A 26,437-nucleotide genomic window follows, 5' to 3' on the forward strand; every position below is an offset into this window, starting at 1 on the left:
CCTGCAATCTTGGGGCCTCCCCACAGTGGTGAAATGCCAGGGCCCGGTCGCAAGTGTGACCTTTGAGATCCTAGAAGTTCACCCACTGGTTTGCTACCGGGCCCCCTGGAGCATGGGGCCCGGTAGCGATTGCAACCCCTGCAACCCCTGTAGTTACGCCCCTGAAAAAGGGGGTTACAAGGTTAATTACAAATGTGAAATTACAAGGTGGATTTCAGTTGTCTGCACACACATCTAAATTACATTAAACATCTAAGGAAACATGACTACATGCAAAATGCTTTGGATTATCTATGCATATTTTAAACTAACAGCATGGACACAATATATGTCTAACAACATATACTTATATATATATAATGCACTTTTACTGCATACCTCGCTCCGCTTGCCAAGGGGTGCAAACTTTAAGCCTTAGGAATCCTCTCTAGCAATCATCTTCCATGAGGTGCTGCTGACATGCTCTGAATGTGAAATCTGAGTCACAGAAAAAGCCTTCACTCTAGAGCAGGAAGGAGGAGTGGTCTGGTGATTCTGCTGATTAAAGCATTCTCCAGGGAAACAAGAGGAAGGCAGTAAGTGCTGAACAAAGGTTTAAAGTGATAAGCGGACAGTTACAAGGACTATGATGAGGACCCTTATGTAAGGGGGACTCTGATAGGGACCCTGATGTAATGGAGACTTCTCCTACTGAAAAAGTCCTGCCCACCAGGCATAACATATATAGGGTGTGGAGTCATCATGCAACTATCCCAGAACTGCTGAACAGTGAGAGACCGGTAAATGCAGAAGTTTTTAAAGAAAAATGTTAGTTATCTTGATTTTAACCCTTGGGAATGTTTATTATTCATTATATATTTTAGATAAACACAGTGAGCGCTATTAGTCCCTTTCTCTTTTATGTATGGTATGCCATAATTGAGCCGCATTTGAAAGCATATAAAGGAAGGTCCGAGAGAATGAACTTAGGCATGTTAATCAATCCCACTGGAGGGTAAAAAGCATATTAGAATGATCACGTTGTGTAGAGCACACTTTCACTTGGAGGCATTAAGAAGACTTTTTCCTGCCACTGGTGGTTTGAGACACTATGGAATGTTGAACTACATCTTTTTAATTTATGGGATATTTCAAATTGATTAATGTATTGTTTTGTTATGTGTTATTATGTAGCACTGCACTATATTTATTGTAGGAGGGGACCTATTCATTTATAAAACAGTTTTTTTTCCCTGGAATATTTGTAAAATATATGATGTGGCCCTTGTAGTGAAAAGTTTAGAGACCCCTGAAATATAGTACATAACTCTATGGTTTTTATTCTGTTGGGAAAGCAGAAGAGAACCTAATGAAAAAATGCACTTATCCAGGGAAACTCTAATGAGCATGGCATGGCTGGATCAGTTTATTTTTTAAGGCGGAAAATAGAGAGAAGCCCATGGGGAACAGGCATGAAGACACTGAAAGGGTTATTAATGCGAAGAGCCAATATCTTAATGACACAGATAATGGGAAAGATACACCTGGACAGCAGGTGGTCTCAGTATGAGCCTCCACAACTGGCTCCTGTTAGTCTGTTTCTTCTTCCCCATCGCACAGCCATATATATATATTATTATATTATTATTATATTATATTATATATATATATATATATATATATATTATCATATTATATTATTATATTATTATTATTATATTATTATTATATTATATTATATTACATTATTATATTATATTATATTATATTATTATTATATTATATACATATTTATATATATATTAGATATAATTGTATTGCCGGCATTTTGGCAATGCTAGTGATAAGTATTGTGCTGTAATTCACAATGCCAAGACCTGACTTGAACCGTGCAGGATAAGGATAAGGATTGCATGCTGACCCGTGCTGTCTAGTAGTAATAATGATGACTCATGTTCTTGGCAGGTACACATGTCATGGAGGGTTCTGGCAGGATGGTGGTGACAGCGGTTGGTGTCAACTCACAAACTGGAATCATTTTCACCTTGCTTGGCGCTGGTGGGGAGGAGGAAGAAAAGAAAGACAAGAAAGGTAAATCAGATAGTACTCACTATACATTAGTTGATATATGTCTGTATATAAAAAAATAAAATGTAAAAAAAAACTCAATTTAATCATATTTTTACAGCAGCATGTTAAGACGTAGAACCAATAAACTAAAGAGGGTTTCCACTTCAACATAAAAATGATCTCTGCCTATGCAGGCATGAGACCTGTAATTTACAGCAGGCTAGCTTTGAAAATGCTAAAATACATGCTGATTACATCTCTATATCCTGTCAGATAGCCTTTAGACGTGAAAGCCCAACTCCATGAATTAGACAAAATCTACACTTGCAATAGACCCTCCCAACACTGCAAGGGTTAAATGTTCATGAGGTCTAGAAGGGAACTGAGTGTGACCAGGGCTGGAGCGACCTTACTGGAGCAAGAAATAAGGTATTTGCTCTTATTTCTGCATCCCCAGACTGAACAGACAGTTAACCTTTGCGGTGCTAGGTAGGCATTGCAGGGGTAGATTTTGTCTAATTCCTAGAGTTTGGCTTTAGGTTCACTCAAACTTGTTTCTTTTGGTGGGTAGTGGTAGGTTCTTTCACCATCAGCTTCTCAAAATACTACAAAAGACTGCCTGGGGCAGTCTCTTCTAGGCTCAACCCTCCTGTGTGGTCTTATCTTCTCTAGTTCAGATGGAGCTGGCATGAGGGAGAATACCCCTATGGAAACCCTGGTTTTCCGAAATCCTATGGGTCACTGATCTAATTACTATCCACCCAAAACTAGGCAGTTAGTTTTTAGCAGTCTTAACTTTAAAAACATAACAAAACAGGTCCTTGTGAGGTGGATTTAAAGGATTTTTGTTGACCATTGGTAAAGTTGTCCTTTAGTTTACACCCTACCCCACCTACCTGAGTTCAGTCCATACTTACTTTTAATCCTCAATCCAGCTATTCACTGTGTGGCCCTGACTGTTGCTGTAGAGTGCTCACACAGAAAGCTTATGTCTGGCTTGTCTTCAGACTGCACATGTGCACCATGGCTTCATTCATTTCGGTGGGACAGCCATACTCATAGTGGCCTCCAGCAGCCCAACGTAGTGTTGCTTTCCCATAGGAATGAATTGGAATTCAGGTTGCATGAGAAGTCTGGCCAGAGGTTTTCTTGGGGATGAAGTGTGGTATGTGGGTAGGGCTGCATAGCAAATGTACTGTAATTGGGGCAATTGGTAAGTATGTCATGGGGTGGGCTGCCCTTATGGGGGGATGGGAAGATTGATTAAAGGAGAACTATACCTTTGGTGAAGTTGTCCTTAAAATTATTGAAAAACCTGACCACTAAGCAAGTGCAATGCACAGTAAAGCCTCCTTACAAGGAGGTATTTGCATAGCTCCCTTCCATTTAAGCATAGCCAATGGAACCTTTTTGCTCTTGGGTCAACTATATGTACATCCAGAGCCAGCAGTTTACTGCACTAATTTTAAGTAACCACTCTGAAATACACACAAAAATTTGGGCTTGTAAGCGCAAAGATTGTCAGGTATCTAAAAATGAGAGCTACACCCCGTATTTTTTGAATTATTGATAAAAGTGATACATGCAGATACCACATGTAATATTAAATCTCTGCTGTCCTTAAATGGGATTCATTTTGGAATTGAATTGTTTCTCCGTTTTGCAGACTTATTTCATATTGAATTTCTGTATTAAACAGGTACAAGCTATCACTCGATGACCTTAGAGTTTAAGGCTTTATACAGTGCCATTTTTTGACTTAATTAATGGTCTATATATTGGATTCTAAAGCACTTGAAAGGTTGTTTCATCCTACTTTTTCTTTACAGATGGAAAAAAGTCCACTTTTTAAAATGTTTAATTAATTTGTTAAGAATGTTCACAGTCTGCAAGTTATCTTCTTTTGTTATTTTACTCATTGACATTTCAATCCAGTGTAAGCTGTTAGAAATGAAAATGTATTCAGCACAGATCCCATGTGATATAAAGTTTGCATTGCAGTAAAAATGTTGTATGTATGAGTTCAGACAATTGTGTAGAAAGAAAAGAAAGCATGCTGTATTGCTTTGATTCAACCCTCTGGGCACGATGAGCAGGGGGTGCATCTTTTCTTTCTATGTCCCTTCAAGAAGACCCTTCCCATAATCCATGCAAGTTGGCTGTTGGGGTGACATTGTACTCCATAGCAGTCCCTGTGATCCTAGTCATATCTATGCAATGTTGTTAAGTTTTGGCATATGCAAAAGCAGCATAACCACCAAGGTAAATAAACCCAGTTTACAGGAGAACTCTACGCAAACATTTTGGGTGAAGATGGTGGGGAAGACAAGAGGGTAACTATAATTTATGACCCAGTTTCTGTAATCCACCATCCCAAAAACCCAACTTTTGGCACTTAATTTTCCAGTTTTTCTTTACCTGATCCTCCCCTGCTTTGGGAATTTTATCTTCTAGTTTTCCTTCAACTATCTGCCTTTAATATGTGTAAGAAGAAGAACTTAATAGATGTCTTTAGGAAATCTGCAGGCAGCAGGTTGAAGGAGGCCTAGAGGAAAAAGTCATAGTTGTAGGTCATCACGGGAGCTTTGACAAAGAGGTGATTCTTCCTTCCACCACTCCCTACACTCACCAACCTCCAAATGGAGGCTATTAATTAGAGTAGTATGAAGTCCAAAGACTGTGTGCAAAGTGCCAAAAGCAAGAACAGACACATTTTCTTCTTCTGCTGGACCTGCACCCAGAGGAAATATAAAGATGGGTTTGTAGATTTGAGAGGAAGGCAAAAGGCAAGAGAGGGGTTGTGGTGAGTAGACAGAGGGGGATTGGGATCAAACTCCTTTTGCATTCCCATAAAGAGAAGCAAATCTGACAAAAGCAAAAGCCCATTGACACAGACCCTTAAATCGAAATTGTATGCTATTGCCTACTGCACCTTACTTTTAGTCTTTGAACCTTGTTCTTCGAGTTGCTCTGTTGCTTAAATTTATATTCATAAAAAACCCAAAAGGCTCCCTGCAGAGATGAGTGTTCATACTTACCTCTCCTATTGCTTGTGCATTATTCTGCCCTGTATTGCATAGCTACAGTTGCTTGAAGAACCTTTCAGAATCTGGTACTTCAGGGAGTGTTGGATTCCTGGTCTGCCACTAAGCGCTGTGGATATTTCCTTCAGCTGCTAGTGCTCTACAGCAGTGGTCCTCAAAATTCCTTTCCTCAGGGCCCACTAACAGGCCAGATTTTAAGTATTACCTTGGGGAGATGCAGACTAGAGTACTGCAATCACTGAGCAGCAAATTATATCACCTGGGATGGATTTCAGTTATCTTGCAAACCTGGCCTGTTAGTGGGCCCTGAGGACCAGGGTTGAGGACCACTGCTCTACAGGACACAGTAGTTACAAAAGAGGTGGCTGATATAACCACTGAGCCCAGCAAGGTACTAGGCACCAAACACCCCTAGAAGTGTGTTTGTGCTATAGGTCCCTTAGCAGCAGCAGCCATGAAATAAAAGGAATCACAGTGCTAAGTGAGAGACTAGAAATCCAATACTCCTGGAGATATCAGATTAGGAAGGTTCTTTGAACAATGGAAGCTATGCACTATAGGGCAAATTGGTGACACAGGCAATGGGTGAGTTACTGTAAGTATAAACACTCTTTTTTGCAGGGGACCATTTATTTTTTTTAAATGTATTCTACCGACAGAGTCTCTTTAAAAAGCCCAAAATATCTGAGTGGATTTCTTTAATACTTTTGTCTGTGAATGCAGTGGGAGTAAAAATTGACATTTTAATCAGCATGTTGAATTTATCATAATTAAGAACTCAAGGAAAACAGATATAAATCTATTGAAAATGATGCCTTATTGTTTTGTTAACTTATAATTACTAAAAAAAAATTTAAAAAAAAATCTGAACGCTGATTGGTGCAGCACTGCACAGAAACCAATCAGCTTTCATGTTTTTTGTCAAAGCTGAATTGAATAAGCTAAAGTTAGAAGCTGATTAGCTACCATAAATAGCTGTACCAATTTTGCACTCTCCAGTTTTAGTAAATCAACCCCTGTGTCAAATGTCAACTCCAAACAAAAATGAAAGTTGCATTTGTCCAGTTGCTGGCAAGTTTAATCACAAGCTGATTACTTAAATCACTCCAAGGGCTCTGCAGGCGAAATATACCCAGGAGAATTAGTATTTCCAGTTCTTCTTAAGAACATCAGCCATTACAAAGAAAGTGGATGGTGAAAAAATCCTCTAGTGCCGGGCTTCTCACCCTTGTTGAGACCTGGATCTGGTAAAAACTTCCAAAACCTTCCCAACATTAAAAAAAGTTAATACTCAGACAATAAAAGCGTGGGAATGCAAAGTATGTATTGAAATGCTGGAAGGCTCTCGATGGGGCTGGGTGTCACTCTGGGGGGAAAGGGGATGCGGGTTCTGGAGGGGGGACTCTGCAAAAGACTTGTTTGTCCTGTAGGGCATGAAGTTTCAGGAGGTGGCTGGGGGAAACTGTGGGGGGGGGGGGTGCAGTCTCTAGTGAGGGTCTCTACTGGAGATTGGGGGATTCGCAGGAGCACTGTGGGTAACTGTAGGGTGCTCCGGGTGCTGGGGGGGGGCAGGATGGGAGGGTGGAGGGAGCAGTATGGGACACTCTTGGAGCTTATGGGTACTATGGGGGGGGGGGTTAGTGCAGGGAACTGGAGGGCCCTGTGGGAGGTTGCAGAGCGCTGTGAAAGCTGAGGGGGGCACTGTGGTTCAGTGCAGAAGTTTGGGGGCACTGTGGGAGGGTAGGGGATCTGCAACCCAGTAGAAGGGAGACTGTGGCCAAACAACATGCCACAGCACGGTGTTTGACAAACACTGCCCTAGTAGATTTAGAAATAAATAAATAGAGAAACTAATGGGGAGAGAGCACCACCTTAACTATACCCTTGTGGAATGGGCAGAGGAATAAATGACGTGGGGATATCCTGCCTAAAGATGTCAAAAGCAAGGAAGATATTCAGTTCACTGATGCCCACTCAAAACTAAAATATCTTATTTATCTCAGAATATTCTGAAGTATTTGAAATTTATTTTAGCTAATTTAGTGGTAGACCATTACATTATAGATAGTAGATAGATAAATAAAACACGTTACAGATGTGGTAGAGTCAAAGTTATCTGTTTTGACTGGAGTTCTTCTGCCAGTACTGGGAAACAATATACACTTGTTATTTGACTAAATCAGCTTTGTGGTGGTAATGCTGCTTTTATGCTCATTGAAGGCCTGACTGATGTTTAGAACCCATTTCATTGTTGTTTTATTTTTTGTTTCTCTTCTTTTTCTTCCTTCCTTCAACCTGCTCGTGGACATTTCCAACCCTGACTGACTCCCTTTCTCTTTCACTTCCTTGCTATCAACCCCACTTATATAAATCTGCACTCTTCTACCCCTTGTTTAAACTGTCTTTTCCTAGCTGCCAAATCTGCCGTCACTGCCCACCATATCACTGCTGCTAACGCTTTCCTAACATCCAGCTACATGAACGGTACGTGTGACTTTAGGGTTCAAGGTGTCAGAACATCTTAAAGGTGTTGGTCCCTCCAAACTGTATATTTTAGTTTAGGTCATACGCTAGAAGGATACATTAAACACTATTTTGTATATCTCATGGACACCAATTACTAGATCTCAGGACTAAATTTTAAATTTTCAACAGGCAGGCCTCATATTATGTAACTAAACTGGGGTCAAATGCGCAAAAACTTTAGTGGTAACTGGCTACCCCATGACTGCCCCTTGAATCATCATCGGCTTATTTATTTCCTTTTTAAGGCTGGCCATACACGGTTTGAATCTCACCCCTTCCCCCCACCAGGAGAAGACAATTGTTGATTCTCCTGCCAGCACTGTCTGTGTTGATGGGGGAATCATGTAAATTTCTTTCGGAAAGAAATGTGCACTGCCTATGGCCTGCCTACATAAGTAAGAAGGAAGATATTGGGAACGTAATAAATGAACACATAAATGGACAGACCATGGTGAGCTGCCAGCTCAGGCACACTGAGATGTGGCCCCTGGTGTGAAAGACATTTTTAATCTAGTTAGTCCAGTTTAGTTTGGTCCAGTTTTAGTAAATCAACCCCATAGTGATAGTTGGCCCTAGTGTAAAGGCAGGCTAATATGTGGGCCCTACTGTAAAAGACACACTGATACATGAGCCCTGGTTTAAAGGTACATTGGCCCTTGGGTCCTGGTGTAAAAGGCACACTAACCCATGGCCCCCAGTAGTGATGGGCCAAACATCCTCCTATTCAGTTTGCACCAGAACACCTCGAACAGGCAAGAAGTTCTAGCGAACATGCAAACTCTATTAAAGTCTATGGGAAACAAACATGAAAAATCAAAAGTCCTAATTTTAAAGGCTTATATGCAAGTTATTGCCATAAAAGGTGTATGGGGACCCGGGTACTGCACTGGGGGACATGTATCAATGCAAAAATATGTTTTTAAAACTATCATTTTTACAGGAGCAGTGAATTTAATAATGCTTAAAGTGAAACAATAAAAATGAAAAATTCCTTTAAATATCGTGCCTGGGGGGTCCCCTTAATGTACCTGTAAAGTGGGGCATCTGTATGATGTATGGAGCCTGCTGCAGCAATACTAACATTTCTAAAGGAAAAAATGTAATTTAAACTTGCTCGCGGTGGTAATGTATTGTTGACTTCTGGCAACACAAATAAAAAAATGTAAAAAACGGTCCATACTAGGCCCTTCGCCAAAAAAAAAAAAAAAAGGCGTGGGGTCCCCCCAAAATCCATACCAAACCCTTAGCAGCCTTATATAGTGTGGGGCATGGACTTAGCCCCTGAGCCATGATTGGCTAAAGGCACCCTGCATGCTTTGGCCAATCACAAGCACTTAATGCACTGCAATCGTGCAGTGCAGTATGGGGCGCTTCTCGGCGGGCAATCTTGCTGCCGAGCGCCCCGGGTGTTCAGCGAACACACGAACACCCGATGTTCAAGTTTTAAAGTCACACTGACACATGGGCCCTGCTATTAAAAACACACTGATACTTGAGTCCTGGATAAAAGACACATTGATACATTGGTCATGGTGTAAAATGCACACTGATATATGGGCCCTGTGGTTAAAGGGTCCAGTACCTCTGGCCTAGTGCATAGTCCCCATCATTACAAGAAACGTCCGAAGACCTTTTTGTGTTGTGCCTTTATAATTTACCATTTTTGAGTACCATGAAATAGTAGATACTCAATTACGACTTGTAACATTTTAACATTTTTCCACATGCATAATACACATGCATAGCTAGTGTTGGAAGCAAGGGTGTGGGTTACCAAAATGGGCATTTGTGGTACAATGCTACATCAAATGTATACACTGAGAATTTTTATGGTACACACGTGATCCTCGTCACACCAAAAATGACCATTGCCGGTTACAAGAACAGGTTTCTGGGGAGTACATCCATAGCCAGTCCATGATTTGACTATGTGTGAAAACGTGTTCATTTTCTAATGAGGATACAGGCAAAGGAAGGTACAAGAGACCAAAACGTGATATGTGATGTCAATTAACCTTAGGGCACAGGGAAAACTAACCGAGGGAGAGCCTCAGTAAATAGTCACTATAGACTTACTACTTATCCATAGTCAGCAGGATCATGCAGGTGAAGTTCCTGTATAAAGGTCATTTTTTTTTTCTCCTTACTCGAGTATGTTCTTTTTCTTTGTAACCATCAAATACATTTGATTTTCTTGTTTAAAACATTTAGCTGCATTTAGCACAAAAAACTCAGTGTGCCTTCTTTAAACCCATTAATGTGGTAACACTCATAGACTAAAAGTGGCCCAGTCGGTTCATGAATAAAGTCTATTGTCTCCCTGGTAGCAAGGGTAGTGAAACACTTTTTGATAGCTAGGGGAAGTGGGAAATCCTGAAAATTCTAATGCTAAGGACTTGCTTTCATGGTGTTCCAAGAAATCTGTAGGTGATTCAACTAACCAGCATCTACCTAAAACCTGTCATTGACCCTTCAATACAAAATAGATGTACACAGTACTCTAAAAGAAAAATGGCTCCTATATAACCATTGAAAGCAAATTGTGTTTATAAGATTTCCTTCACTAAGTACAGTGTGTTCAAGTCAGTCTTCAACCTAAAATAGTTATGAAATGTTTAAACGTAGAGCCATATAGAGACTATTTTGCTTCTTGCCATGAAACAAGCTTTTAAGTAAAACACTGGCCAATATAGCAGGTTTTTGGCTTAAAAATGTCAAATCTGGTGACCTCAGGGGCAGACTGGTGACTTTCAGCCCAGGGGGCAAGTACAAACCAGAGGCCCATGGTGCAGCGACTCAGCCCCCTCCCACTCTCCCTCTTCCCATCCTGTTCTTGATCCCTATTCCAAGCTGAAGCCCTGCTCCAGATACTCTCTACCTACCGGCTGAATCCAGATTCCCAACCTGGCCAGCAGGGGGCGGTTGGGGGGAGCTTGGACAGCTTGGTTGGGGCTGGCCGGGGGAAGAAGTGTCTCCAGTGGGGCATGGAATCGGCCTCTGCTCAGACACAGTTTACACCATCCTTGCTGGAGGGAGGCCTGCACTCTGTCCTTGTCTTCAATTTGCACTTAGTAGGGCAGTGGCAGGGACCTTTTAATTCTCTTCACCAGAAATCCTTTAGGCATGTCTGTGGCAAAAGCAGTGCAGCCATTTTACAGGGCACCAGAGTGGCCCGGGGGGCAATTGCCCCCCTGCCCCCTGGCCCAGTCCTCCCCTGGATGACCTGCACATGTACCTAGTTCAGTGTTTCTCAACTCCGGTCCTCAGGGCACACTAACAGGCCAGGTTTGCAAGATATCTGAAATACATCATAGGTAATATAATTTGCTGCTCAGTGATTGCAGTATTCTAGTCTGCATCTCCCCAAGGTAATACTTAAAATCTTGCCTGTTAGTGTGCCTTGAGGGCCGGAGTTGAGAAACACTGACCTAGTTAGTTCTTTCAGCCTGCCAGTAGATGACATTCCCCAGGTAAACTGTCTAATCACACAACAATCTGAAAAAGACAAGGCTTTCCTGGTTGCATTGGTAAAGCTGAATTCCAACTTCCAGATACTACTGGACATCAGGGTGTTTTCAAACCAGTGTTTTCAACATGGCAATGACCCAGCTGCTGTACAAAGGTTTGCCAGGCTGACACCTCCAAGTGTGTGTAAAAACAGACAATAAAACAGCCACCGGCATTCAATAATAGCTGGTCTGATGGTAAAGCCATCGCTCAATCCAATAGCATCGCAATACCTCCAAAGCTAAAACATCTTCTAGAAAATCTCAGGAGCTCCAGGAACTGGATTATGCGAATGCTGTTTTCAGCTAGGATAATAGTACTTTAGCACACCCCCACCATGGCCCATCATTGTGAACTGCTTTTATTGACTAGAAGCAAGGTATAAGTGGAAGGTAGGCCTAAACACAGGCTTCATAGTTGAGGTTGGTATTTGCCTAATATTGCTTGCTTGTTTGTCAAATGAAAGTGGTGGTTTAGTAACTTCAGACCAAGGAGATCATGGAGATCTTCTGGGGTATAGAAGCCATCTTCGCAAGAACCAGATCATCTACATCAACATGAATACCTTAAGATAAGATAGCAAAACCAATCTGATAACCTTATGGGGCAGCGCTCTTTCTCCAATTTCCTATTACATCATAGTCATGATGACCTGATAAAACACAGCGTTCTTGGTCAAATTTATCTTCATCTGAATGCTATACAATTGATAAACATGAAAAACATTTGAGGACAAATTCAAACAGAAATGAAGCAGCTTAACCACTTAAGCCCCGGAAGAGTTTACCCCCTTCCTGACCAGGGCCTATTTTGTGATTTGGCACTGCATGACTTTAACGGACAATTGCGCGGTCATGCGAACCCTGAACCTAAACTAATTTGACGTCCTTTTTTCCCCACAAACAGAGCTTTCTTTTGGTGGTATTTGATCACCTGTGTGATCTTTTGATCATGCGCTATAAACAGAAAAAGAGCGTCAATTTTGCAAAAATAACAATATTTTTCACATTTTTTTTATATGAAATCCCCCCCCCCCCCCCAAAAAAAAATGTAAAAATCAAAATTTTTTAACATTTTAGGCTAATTTGTTTTACGCTACATATGTTTGGTAAAAAAAATCGCAAAAAGCGTATTTTGATTGGTTTGAGCAAAAGTTATTGTGTTTACCAACTAAGGGAAAGATTTTTGTCATTGTTGTTGGTTTTTTTTTTTAACGAGTAATGGCGGCGATCTGCGATTTTTTTTGCAGGACTACCACATTGCGGCGGACAGATCGGACCCTTGACTGACATTTTTGACACTTTTGGGGTTACCAGTGACATTACTACAGTAATCAGTGCTATACATATGCACTGTTACTGTAAAAATGACACTGGCAGTGAAGGGGTTAACTTTTTTTTGAGAGGGAGGGGTTAAGTGTGTCCCTAGGGGCGTGCTTCTAACTGTGATTGAATGTGACTTGAGGTGTAAGAACAGAGATCAACGGTCCTACATAGCAGAACTGTATGATCTCAATTCTTACACAGGGGAGAATGACAGGCGGCTGTGTTTACATTAGCCGCCTGCCTTTCTCCCGTTGTAACGGACAATCGCGAGTGCCCGGCGGACATTGGGTCCGCCGGGCACACGAGCGGGGGGGGGGTCCGTGAGCGAGCGGGAGCGTGCCTTCAGCAGCGCGCGCTCGCTCCCTAGAGCCTCACAGGCTAGCGATGTAGACCTACGTCGCTCTGCCTGTGAGGGGCTGACTGCCGACGTAAATCGTCGTTAGGCAGTCCGCAAGTGGTTAATTGTATGTCTCCAAGACCGGAACATTCAGTAGTCAGATGAATATTTAATAGATGGTATGATCTAGGTTAGGCTGAACTCTAATAACATATAGACCAAAGTAAGTTAAAAATTCAGATTTCAGTTTTGGGAAGATACACCGGGCTTAATCACAAACCAGCTCCTTGTCTCGGATTATCCTGTAGTAAACTCCCTGCACCTGAAACTCCACAAAATTGTCTCACTTCTCCTTGGTGTTTTCAGTTATTTTTAATTACAGAAAACGCATCAGGAAGAAGTTAGAAGTAATAACTGCACTGGTTAGAAGTAGGAACTGCACTATGGCCATCTTAAAACAAGTCGTAACCCTGACCTGTGTTCGCTTTTCTATATTATGCCCATTGCCCTATTATATATTCTGTTGAGAAATGTTTTTATATACTCACGCACCACTACTCCAGACTTGGTCATGCTATAACTCTTAAAACCTCGCCAGATGATTGTGTCCAAATACACTTTCTCCCTTTTGCCAGTGGACAAATTACCCTTCAGCAACACCTCGCTTCAGGCACCAGACTAAACTTGAAACAATGGTTTGTTAAAATAATCAAGCTTTCAGAAGATTATACATTAGGGCAATAGGGAGAATGTTCAAATAAACTTAGTGTCAAAGTTTGAATCCACGTTTACATTTATTTATTTATTATAGGTACTTATATAGCGCCGTCAATTTACGCAGCGCTTTACATATATATTGTACATTCACATCCGTCCCTGCCCTCAAGGAGCTTACAATCTAAGGTCCTTAACTCACATTCTGTCACGGGGTAATGTGGCAGAGCCTGACGTAAGAGGAGTGGATTACCGGGTAACTGGCGTGGCACAGGTTCACCAGAGGCGCGGAGTCTAAGTGTTAGCCGGTTTCACCAGGGCCCCAGATGGTGGGGATGGATTTGGCTGCTTGCTAACACCAGGTCACGGTCCCCGGATTCCCTGGTGGAGCCAGGATCAGGTCCAGGACCAATAGCCGGTAGCGGATAAACAGATCAGGATCAGGCAGGAGAATAGTCAGGACAAGCCAAGGTCAAGGCGGGCAGCAGGTAATCAGAATCCAAAGACAAGCCGGGTCAGGTAAACAGGAACAGCAGAATACAAACAGGCACAAGAAACAGGAGAGCTGAAGATAACACAGCAACTTCCTGTAGTGACAGCTGTGTTTAAATAGGCCAATTTGGTAGCCTCGAGCTATACTAAGGGTAGCCTCTAACTATTCCAAGGTAGCCTCTGACTATTCCAAGGTAGCCTCTGACTATTCCAAATTAGCCTCGAACTACTGCAAGGTAGCCTCGAACTACTGCAAGGTAGCCTTGAGCTATTGTAAGGTAGCCTCTAGCTATTCAAGGTGCCTCTTCGTACGCGCAAGCGCATAGGCATTCGCCGGTTGGCGGCGCCAGTGCGCCTGCGCAGTGTATTGATTCCCTGACACATTCATACACTAGGGTCAATTTGGACAGGAGCCAATTACCTACTAGCATGCCTTTAGAGTGTGGGGAGAAACCCAAGTACCCAGAGAAAGCCCACTCAGGCACAGGGAGAGCATGCAAACTCCAGGCAGGTAGTGTCGTGATTGGCATTTGAGCCAGCAACCCTAGTGCTGCTGCACACTTAGCCACTGTGACATTTTATTATTAGGTCCAGCAGCATCCACATTTTTGGCAGATTGACTGACTGTGTAAAGTATACCTGCCACACGAAGTAGGGGGTGATGTTTTTTTTTCAAAACCACTATTTCACTTTTGAGTCTCTCAAGGCTTAGGGTCATCAGTAGTTCAATGGGCAAAGTATGTGCTGCATGTTATGTCATGAATAGGGGTTTGTCCCATAGAATGTCTGCCTTGACAGGTTAGGTGACAGGTAAACTTTGCAGCAGCAGCTGTCAGTGTCGCTTATACATTAGAAGTATTTTTAGATGACAGAGCTCTGCAAATCGGCAAATAGCTTTTGCTAGTCTATTTCTGCTAAGAAGTTGGCAGATAAAATGTGATGTCTGTCCGTTCCAGTGCTGAGTGTAATTCAATTTTTGATTTCAGTCCAATTTTCTGATTTTCCGATTATATTTTTTAAGAGGAGAAAGTGGTAGAAATAATTCCTAGTGCCGCCACGGCGGTCTGGAAGAATTATGAAAGGTTTCAAGGCCCAAACCTCTTTCTTAATATACACTATGTGTATAGGTTGATAGAAATATAGATAGTAGATAGACTGAAAACAGCAGAAACATGTAGATACCTAATATTAACACACTTTCAGATTTCTCTTTTTAAAGTTTCATCAAGACCTCATAACTATTTCTATGTTGCAGTTGTCAAAACTCCTCTGTCCTGTTTTCTTTAAGGCACCCCTATTTCCTGTTTTTTAATTTAGCTGCTTCATCTAAGAACATTAGGGAGGAGAGAACTTTGTTTATGAACATTATGGGAACAGTTTTAAGAGCTTATCTGGTAGTAGTCATATGCATCTGGACTTGTTCTGCAATGTTTAAGATGTTTTAATGCTTATCCAATCTACTTCATCAGTTCTAATGAGTGTCAGGAGGCTAAGCCAGCATTTTTTTCCACACAGGTAGCACAGACACCTTGATCCAACAACTACGGAAAGGCAGATGCTACTGTCTAATGCCCCGTACACACTTTCCGATAATCGTACGATAAAACTCGCTTTCGACCTGATCGCACGATAATCTGATCCTTAGTACACAGCTTTCGACAGCCAATCATGACAGTTGGTCCAACAAAATCCGAAGGGACAAACAGGAAAACGTCTGTCGTACGATAGCCCCACGAACGACAATCGTTTCATCAGTACACTATACGTCCGCTAAAAATCGATCGTCAAAGACCGCGCATGATCAGAAACACTAAAATAGCACGGAAAAAGCCTGGCTGCCATTGTTTATGTTTTGCAACTTCTGATACGTAGTTACGCAACCAGGAAGCTTTTCCCAAATCGTACGGCAAAAATCATACGGTTTGTACGCATTGTTGAATTCGATGTTAGTATCATGCAACAAAATGCAAACGATAAGTCGTTCAATTATCTGAATGGGGCTTAAGATGAGGATGGGAGGTGTGAAAATAGTGGAACCATCTTTTACTAGTTTATGTAATCCCTACCTTGGTGTCAGGAAGGCTTTATAAATATAAATCCTTCCGAAGGTGTGAATTGTCAAAATGTTTTGGTGGAGATGTTAAATCAGCATTACATGTGGGGGGCAGATGATGTTGAAGGCCCCCTGCTCAATGATGGATTTTCTTGTTTGATATAGATGACCTCTTTCATGCCTCTTGTGAACCAGTTGTTTACTCTCCTCAAAAAATGTCCCTTTACCTTAAGGTGTAGAAAAACAATTGATCCTTGATTCGTAGAGTTAGCCTTCCTATGTTGGGCCATTTGTTTGTTGGAGGTGCCATTTGCCCACTTGCTGACTGCCTAACATATATTTATGTCATTTAGTCGGGGTGGTCATACCGTGATGATTCCTGCAGCAGGTATTGTTTTTTTTTCCGCCAGAGATGGGCTTTTATGTGAAAGCATGCCTAGTGGCTAATTAGCCACTAGTTTTCTATTATGACCCCCCCCTCCCTTTTATTGATGGGAACTAGATGGACTTTTTTCAACCAGACTAACTATGTAGCTCACACCTTTAGCCACCGAAGGATTTAAGTTTATTTAACTTTCCTGACATTATGAACTAGAATAGGATTCCACAATTCTCACACCTCCCATCCTGTCATCAGACAATAAGGCTTCATTCACACCTGAGCGTATAGTTTTCAGGCATTTTTTGAGCATTTTTTCAGGCGTTTTCAGGTGTTTTTTCAGGTGTTTGGAGGCAGGCATTGAGATCTAACAAAAATGCTTGTAATCTACCAAAAAAGAAGCTCATGTACTTTTTTGAGCTTCAGGCGTTTTCCTTCAAGCTGCAAAACGCTCATACTTGAACAGGAGCCTTTTAAATTAATAGGATTTTTATTTTTGGGCGTTTTGAGACTTCAGAGATGAGCGTTTTACGAGCTAAAAAACGCTCAGGTGTGAACAGGGCCTAACATCTGCCTTTCCGTAGTAATTGGATCCAGGTGTTGGTGCTACCTCTATGGATATAAATGTTGGGGTCATTTCCTGAAACTCATTAAAACTGAAGAATGGCTTGAACAACCTACGAAACATCTTAATCATTACAGAAAAGGTCCAGTTGAATGTAACTATTAGATATTCCATGACCTGGATAAATAAGAACCTTCACAGACAGTTTTAGTATACAACATTCACCCGTTTGAAGAGGCAAAGATACAGTAAATCTGCAGATGGGTGTAAATAAAGATCCTTCCAAAATGCTTTTGTTTTTTAATGGTTCCCCTTCCTGAAATATGGCGATGTCCTAACCCCTTTCCATTAGCCACTCACTGTTTCATGTTTGATGTTGCTTTGGCTGTTATTTAGCATGGCCCAACTATCCCACCATACCGTACGTATGTCTTGTGTGGTTACTGTGCTCAGTGTGTCTTGTCTGTTTTCACGTCTTGTGTTTGTCATCCCTCTTTTGTTGTAGGAAAGCAGCAGGATGGGGCAGTGGAGAATATTCAAAACAAAGGTAATGTGGATACCTCTCATAGTCTAATGACACAAGAACATCAGTGCCATGCTGTGAGGATGACGCACAGTACAATAATTAAATAACATAGACATAAGTTTTGTTTTCCCAAGGAGGAACAAGGGTTGCCACCGCCAAAAGGAGGCCAATTACTAATGGCGGAAAATTACATTCTACAGACACTGTAGAAAAACAGAGGTAAAATCAGTTGTTTCTTTACCCACTTCACCTCCGAAAGATTTACTCACCTTCAGGACCAGGCCATTTTTTGCTATACGGCATTGCGTTATTTGACTGACAATTGTGCAGTCATGTAATCCTGTATATAAATGAAATTTACGTCTTTTTTTCCCCCCATAAATAGAGCTTTCTTTTAGTGGTATTTGATCGCCACTGGGTTTTTTTATTTTTTGCACTATAAACAAAAAAGAACAATTTTGATTATAAAAAAAGCAAGATTTTTTTTACTTTCTGCTATAAAACATATTAATAATATAATAATAAAAATAATAATAAAACAAAAATAAAAATAAACATATTTCTTCATAAATTTAGGCCAATATGTATTCTGCTACATATTTTTGTTAAAAAAAATCCCAGAAAGCTATATTGATTGGTTTGCGCGAAGCTATATTGATTGGTTTGCGCAGAAGCTATAGAGTCTACAAACTATGGTATACACCGCAGTGGTCCTCAACCCTGGCCTACAGGGCCCACTAACAGGCCAGATTTGCAAGATAACTGAAATGCATCCCAGGTGATATCATTTGCTGCTCAGTGATTGCAGTACTCTAGTCTGCATCTCCCCAAGGTAATACTTAAAATCTGGCCTGTTAGTGGGCCCTGAGGACCGGAGTTGAGGACCACTGGTATACAGTATATACTGAAATTTTTTTTATACTATTAATGGCAGCAATTCGCAAATTATAGTGGGACTATGATTTTGCGGTGGATACTGACACTTTGTGGGGACCAGTGACACTAATACAGTGATCAGTGCCAAAAATAAATAAAAATTGTTACTGTACTAATGACACTGGCTGGGAAGGGGTTAAATATCTAGGGCAATCAAAGGGTCAAACGTGTGCCTAACCAGTGTTTTTGTGCATACAGTGTGCTGCTTTCACTCAGCCCAGCAATACACGGTGCAAATTTCTTACTTGTATCCACACGGGTTGCGGGAAAGAAATTTGCATGATTCCCCGATCAACACAGACAGTACTGACAGGGGAATCAACAATTGTCTTTTCCTGGCGGGGGGAGCATGAAGACAGTGATTATTGCTAGTGGCTGCTATAGCAAGATAACTGCAAGGCTGAATGTACCCTAATTGATCGATAAAATCAACTTGGTACATTCAGCCTGCCCATTAACGGTTCGAATCTCGACTGGTTCAGCAGGAATTTAAACCATGTATGGCTGGCCTAAGGGATGTGCTGTTTTTGTTTCCCTAATTGATCATGTGCCGGCGGTCATCCATTGGCCAGAACCCACTGATCAGCTTCTGCTGTAAATAATCAAAGCAGAAGCGGTGCACACCCCCTAACTGGAAGTGCAAAATCATGTATATATAGTGATTCTGCACAAAACGGCTGCCCTGTAGCAGTAAAGCTACAATAGGGTGGTGGTAAAGTGGTTACAGTCTTCTCCTGAGATCTCACATCCTGGGGCTCTTGGTAATGGAAATTTTTAATTCCAGGTCCCTGCAATCTGTGCCTCTCCCGGGTACCTGTACAATGCATTGCAGGAGCCTGGAGTGGGTTTTGCCAGAAATCCAGCTTTGGAACTGGAAGCCACCTTACTTAGTGCCTCAGGTTTTGAAGGGCTTCGGGGTGTTCAAGAGAAACCCAGATAAACAACTTGAGGCACCTGTCTATAAAATTTTTATTGTACGTGAACATACCATCCGATTTTCGTTTAATCAGTACAGTTTTTGTCTGGAAAAAATCGTAAGAGCAAGACTGCGCATGCTTGGAAACAAAAGAATGCATACAAATCAATTCATCGCATTACATCACTTCTGAATCTGTGTTCTGTCGTGCGAAAAATTTTCATATGTTGAGCAACCTCTTCACTTTCGAAATGAGACTAGCATGCAACAAGAAACGGACGAAAATTAATTTGATAATCTGATCGTATGTACAAGGCTTAAAACTGGGATGCCATTAAAGTTCATCTGCATGTAAAGGCAGGCGTCCCGATACTTTTGGCAATATAGTGTATATATACATATTATACACATACACACATAGACACAAACACATGCTTATAAAAATAAGTAAACAAACATTTTAAAATGTATTTTAAAAATTGATCTTGCAGATTCCCCCCCCCCCCAATGGTGAATGTAATCTCAGTGGGAACACAACAGTAAAGACCTGGCAGAGGTTTTGAGGCTTAGGAGGAATACGCACTATACAATTATCTTTCGATTTTTTTTCCTTACAATTTACCAAAATCATATAATATGAGGTCAAATCTAAACACTTTCAATTTGTAAGCAATCAGGCAGACCTTTGCACTACATAGTTGACAGCAAATCTAAGAGCCCATTCACACAGGGGCGACACAACTTGCCGGGGCGACCTGTGAAGTCGCGGTGCACGCTGTGCACCGCGACCTCGGCACGACATGCACGGACTTCATATCATTGAAGTCAATGCAAGTCTCCTCCAGGTCGCCCCAAAGTAGTACAGGACCCTTTTTCTAAGTCGGAGCGACTTGTGTCGCTCCTATTAGAATGGGTCCTGTGCTAATCAATGGCAGGTGACCCACCGCGACTTGTCAGGCGACCAAGTCACCTGACAAGTCGCGCTAGTGTGAATGGGGACTTAAGGAAATCAAACAACAAAAGTTGTATAGTGTGTATCCAGCCTTACACACTCTCTAAAACTAAAAAAAAATTGAGCCTTATTGCATTTATATTTAAAACACTGTAAATAAATAAGTATTTAGTATTTATTTAGTATAATTTGGGCACTTGCACACAGTATATGTATGTGATGTATGTCCATCAGATATTTCTGGCTCAAAAAAACGTGAGGATGAGCTGTATAGCACATGCTCATATGTGCGCGTATTTGGGTGTATTCGCTCGGACACATGCACAACACGTAAAAATTCTTTTAGCTTTTTTAATCAAGGGATTGTGGCTTATGTGCGTATTTGCATGTATATGTCTTTATACGTGTGTTTTTTGTTTTCTCTTTTTACTCATCTATATGCAACTCAAATTTCCGTGCCTATGTGTACAGGCCTATTAGAAAAAAAAGGGGCTGCATTTAGATCAGTAAAAAAAAAAAAACACCTAAATGCCTAAAAATGTGGCAGTTTTAGGTGTCCTATATGCAAGAGGCCTGTTTTCACAGTTTGTAGGACAGGCCTTTATGGGAAAGGCTAAACTATACCAATATGATTCCCAAAACAAATTCAGAGGATTTTGTAACACACTTACACAGATGCAGTATAAAAGCTAGTACATGTGTAGTAATATAGGAAGCACACACTCAAATGTTGCTATACTTGGGCAGGCAATTTGAGGAGAACACACCCAGAATTGTGCTAATATATAGGAAATACACTTGCAGTCATGGCAATGTTTGAGCATTGCACTGGAAACCGTAAAAATACATTTGTAACAAGGCAACAATTTTGCCATAATGCGAGCAACACATCAGTTGTGACAATATGTGGAAAGTACTATACCTATGGAGCAACACCATAGGTGTGCACAACCCATTGCGTGTGCATCCCAAAGCTCAAACACATATGCATTAGTGTGTGTATATAAATATAAATATATATATATATATATATATACACTCTATATTACCAAAAATATTGGGACACCTGCCTTTACATGTACATGAACTTTAATGCACAAGGCAAGGTCCATAAACACATGGATGAGCGAGTTTGGGGTGGACTGGCCTGCACACACAAAGTCCTGACCTTAACCTTTGGGAGGAATATAGAGTGGAGACTGCTAGCCAGGCCTTCTTGTCAAACATCAGTGCCTGACAAATGTGCTTCTGGAAGAATGGTCAAACATTCCCATAGACACACTCCTAAACCTTGTGGACAGCCTTCCCAGAAGAGTTGAAGCTGTTATAGCTGCAAAGGGTGGGCCAACTCAATACTGAACCCTACGGACTAAAGGCCCGTACACACGATAAGAAAATCGTAAGTAAAATTTAGTACGACGAACGGTCTGCCGATTTTCTGATGGTTAGTATAGTGCTTTCAAAAGCTGTTTCCGACTTTTTTGGATGACAAAAGCTGAAGGTGCAGTCTATAATATTTTTACTGTATGTGAACATACCGTCCGATTTTCGTTTAATCAGTACAGTTTTTGTCTGGAACAAATCATAAGAGCAAGACTGCACATGCTCGGAAACTAAAGAATACATACAAATCAATTCACCACATTACATTACTTCTGAATCTGTATTCTGTCGTACGAAAAATTTTCATATGTTGAGTAACCTCTTCACTTTCGAAATGAGACTAGCATGCAACAAGAAACGGACGAAAATTAATTTGATAATCTGATCGTATGTACAAGGCTTAAAACTGGGATGCCATTAAAGTTCATCTGCATTTAAAGGCAGGCGTCCCGATACTTTTGGCAATATAGTGTATATATATATATATACATATTATACACATACACACATAGACACAAACACACGCTTATAAAAATAAGTAAACAAACATTTTAAAATGTATTTTAAAAATTGTATTTTAAAATGTATTAAAACATAGTGTCAGTGGAGCAGTGGACGGTGTCAGTAGTGTAATAGACGGTGTCAGTAGAGAAGTGGACGGTGTCAGTAAAGAAATAGATGGTATCAGCAGGGTAGAGAACGGTGTTAGTAGAGCACTGAATTGTGTCATTAGGGCAGAGACTAGTGTAAGTAGGGCAGTGGACGGTGTTAGTAGTTTTTTCCTTTCAATAATTTTTATCATTTTTTATGATTTTATTTTTTTTATTATTTTTTACTTTTTTTTTTCTGATACAATTTTTCTCAGGAGCCCTGATGGGGGGCTTTGGTGAAATATCAGGGGTCTAAAGAGACCCCTGATGTCTAACTTTTGAGACAGAGAAAGGGACTGAGAACAGTGAATGAATGCTGAGCAGCTTCCTGTTCTTTCACAAGTTGAAGTATAGTAAACACAGTTTACTATGCTTCCATTATGAATAAACACAAAGAGTGATCAGTACAGATCTTTTCGAAAAGGAAGGTGCTCTCCATTCTGAAACATCTCCCTGCCTACCCGCATTAAACAGCCGGCGGAAAAGTGAGGTGACTCAGCAGTGCTGAGGGGGGGATTTGGGCAGCAGGGGAAATCTGCGCTGCACAGGGAGCTTAGGGTGTGCTTGCGTCTATGGGCAACACAACAGCAGGTGTTGCAATACATGGGCAACACAATGGCAGCCATGGTAGAATGTGGGCAGTGCTTTGGGAATCATGACCATATGTGGGCAGTGCACTGAAAATCATGACAATACATAGCCGAAAATCATGACAGTATGTGGGGAACAATTTGGCAATTGTGTCAGCACATCTGAAATGTGGCAAGTAGTTGTGTCAATAGGTGTGCAACAAACAGGCAGTGGTGGCAATTTGCCAATAACTAATTGAAGCGGTGGCAGTACATGGGCAGCAAAAGGGGAATGAGGTCAACATATAAGCAAAATATTGCAGGGGCAATCATTGTTAGCTATGATCTGGCTCTGAGTTAGACTTTTTCTTCCTCTGGGCACCGAAAGGATGGCTCTCCTCCCAGCTCTTTCCAACTTTGCTGCTCTGGTTTGCTGTGTGGCTGGGCTTAGTGATGCTAACCTTGATACTCCAGTTAGCAAATTGATTTTAACACTTCGCAAACCTGGAGGCCCTATAACTGCATTTATTGGCCAAATCTTTCATGCTAATTCTGGAGATATCCTAAGTATGCCTATACATATCTCATATATGTGCTGATACTGATTTATAAACACTCGAGCAGAAGTAGAGAGATCTGTACCATAGCAAGCAATTCAATTTTTTGTTTCCTTTTCCCCAGAGAGTGAAAGATGAAGCCTGATTGGTCCCCAAAGGCAACAGCTTCCCTTTAGCTCCAGTTTTTATAAATCAGCCACGATGTGTATTGCGTTAATACTGGCTACTATTGATCAGTCCTTCCCAGCGGAGGAATGGAACTATGGCTTTATTTTTTTTCCCTTTTCTAAATGTTTATTTCCAAATAATGGTTCACAGCATGGAAGCCCTCAGCCAATCAGGCATCTCATTCTTCCCTGCCCACTTCATAAATGAGGAATGAGGCACAACATGGTGTGTACTGTTACAGCAATAAGGCATGACAGGGCTTCTATTGTGGGCCTGCATTTATACGCCTCAGGTACGTTGTTTTGGTAGGGGCCTGATGGTCGAATAGCAGCCTCCATTGAGAAGCATAATTGTATGACAACAATACAATCTCGGTAGGGCATGCTGGCAGCTTAAAAATGGATATGAGGAATTGAAATTATTCACATTTCCCAGTGGAACGTTTGCAATTACAGTTTGAAAAATGTTAAAATAGTATTAAAAAGAGTCAGGTTGGACACACAGTACTTGATGTAAATTCTCTAGGTGAGTAAGGCGAGATTTCCAGTTACAGATTGTACCAATGACAAGATGTTCTAACAGTAGCTTATTACTAAAGCTTGAGAAGGTCAAGTGAAGTTTATGAAACACCAGCTAAGATATACTAGTGTTGTTAAAGGAAACCCTTTTGAAGAAATACTGATCCTTGTGAAACACTTTTGAAAACGATATTTGCCTGAGATCAGTTGCTGCAAGTTTCTTTAAAGTGGAGTTCCACCCGTTTTTCCAACATTATAAAAATTGCTTTTATTCTCCAAATGATCACAGCATTGGCTGAATGTAATTGTTTTCCTATCTACTTAAAGGAAATAATGTTTTATAAATGACATTCTTCATAAACTAACCTTGATTTTTCCTCAGCAGGGGGCTCCCATCTTAATTGTGGGCGTGTGAAGCCCACATGTTACTACTTCCTACAATAGGTGCTGCTGGTTACCCAGCATGCACCTCCAAAGGAAGGTCCCACCCTGTTGTTATGGCAACACAGCTACTGCTGTGCTGGTCTCTGGTGAGAATTGAAATCACATGAATGTCTAATACATTGTTACTGTGGCTAACTTTGTTTATGTTAAACATACCTGTATCATATATATTATTACTATTATACAGGATTTATATCGTGCCAACAGTTTGCGCAGCGCTTTACAATGTGAGGGAAGACAATACAGTTACAGTACAATTCAATACAGGAGGAATCAGAGGGCCCTGCTCGTTAGAGCTTACAATCTAGAAGATAGATCTCTTATATATATATATATATATATATATATATATATATATATATATATCTATCTATATATATATATATATTTTAATATTTTTATATATCCATTTATTTTTTACAGTATTGCTAATTTTCACTTGCAGCTGACGAAACAGATTTTCACTTAGCCCCGGTTCACACTTCTGCGAGTGCGGGGTTCGCATGTAATGTCGGAGCGCACTGCTCCGACATTACATGCGATCAGCTGTGCGGTGCGAGTTTAGCCATACAGTTTGTATGGCTAAATTCGCATCGCACCCGGAGCAAAGACGCACAGGAGGCATTTTTGCAGCCGCATCAGGATCGGATCGCACAGCGGTTCACACTTGTGCGATCCGCTCCTGTGCGAACTGCACGATCGCACTGCGATCAAACTGGGGGTGTCGTTAAGATTACATTGACACCCCCAGCGTATCGCATATGGCAGTGTGAACTGCCGGGGGTGCGTGTGCGATGCGGGAACAGGCTGCGAATTCGTAGCCTTCCCGCATCGCATAAATGTGAACCGAGCCTTCACCTTTAATTCCACCGTGAATTTTAAATGTACCTTGGCGCCGCGTGAGGGGGGGCGCACATAATCCTCCATCTCCCGCAAGCATTGCCGGGACAAGGCCATCCAGCGCCCAGGGCGAAGACACCAAACTGCACCCCCCCATAAAATTTCCCCTCCAAGCGCAAATTCTCCCTCTTTAAATCCCCCCCCCCTCCCAGCACAAATCTTCCCCTCCCCCAAATGTCCCCTCCTAGCATAAGTCCTCCTCCCCTCCTAGCAGAAATACCCATCAATTATCCCTACTAGCACAAATCCTCTCCCCCAAACCCCCCCTCCCCCCAAAAAATTCCCCTTCTTGCACAAATCCCCCCTCCTAGGACAAATCCTCTTCCCCCCCATCCCAAACCCCCCGAATATCCCGTCTAGCACAGCCCACCATATTCCCCCGCCTAGCACAAATCCTCCCCCCAATTTTCCCCTCTAGCACAAATACCCCCAATCATCCCTACAAGCATAAATTTCCCCCATCCCCATTTCTAACAGCGCCATAATTCCCCATCCTAGCACAAATCCCCCCATCACCTCTTCTAGCACAACCCCCCCCCCCCCAAAATCCCCTTCCTAGCACAAATCCTCCCCCCCCCCGTCCGTCCCACCAGCACAAATCCTCTTCCCCTTATTCCTACAGCACAAATCCCCTTCCTAGACAGAACCCCCCCCCCCCCCCCCCCCACAATCTCCACAGCACAAATCCCCCCTCCTGGTACAAATCCTCTTCCCTCCATCCCCACAGCAAAAATCCCCCCTCCTGGCACAAATTCTCCCCCCACAGCACAAATCCCTCCTCCTGGCACAAATCCCCCCCCCCCAGCACAAATCACCCCTCCTAGCACCCCCCTCCCCAATTTCCCTGCTAGAAAAAATGTTATCCTATCACCTCTCAAATTTCCCATCCCAGCACAAATACCCCCCCCCCTATATTGATCCAACCTA

At 41.7% G+C, this 26,437-nt stretch overlaps 1 protein-coding gene across 7 annotated transcripts in view; it reads left to right on the forward strand.

Annotated features, from left to right (window-relative positions):
* Positions 1-26,437, forward strand: part of ATP2B3 (ATPase plasma membrane Ca2+ transporting 3) — a 307,321-nt gene that overhangs the window by 167,292 nt on the left and 113,592 nt on the right. For 5 of the 7 annotated variants that reach the window (XM_082263025.1, XM_082263024.1, XM_082263019.1 and 2 more), the window contains exons 5-6: positions 1,945-2,070; positions 17,497-17,538. In XM_082263025.1, coding sequence (XP_082119151.1) covers positions 1,945-2,070; positions 17,497-17,538 — 168 coding nt within the window. The remainder of the gene's footprint in view (positions 1-1,944; positions 2,071-17,496; positions 17,539-26,437) is intronic. The other 2 variants (XM_082263020.1, XM_082263023.1) reach the window with 1 other exon arrangement.

This window comes from Pelophylax lessonae (assembly GCF_965119305.1).
Source record: "Pelophylax lessonae genome assembly, chromosome: 7".
In the NCBI taxonomy this organism is placed as follows: Eukaryota; Metazoa; Chordata; class Amphibia; order Anura; family Ranidae; genus Pelophylax; species Pelophylax lessonae.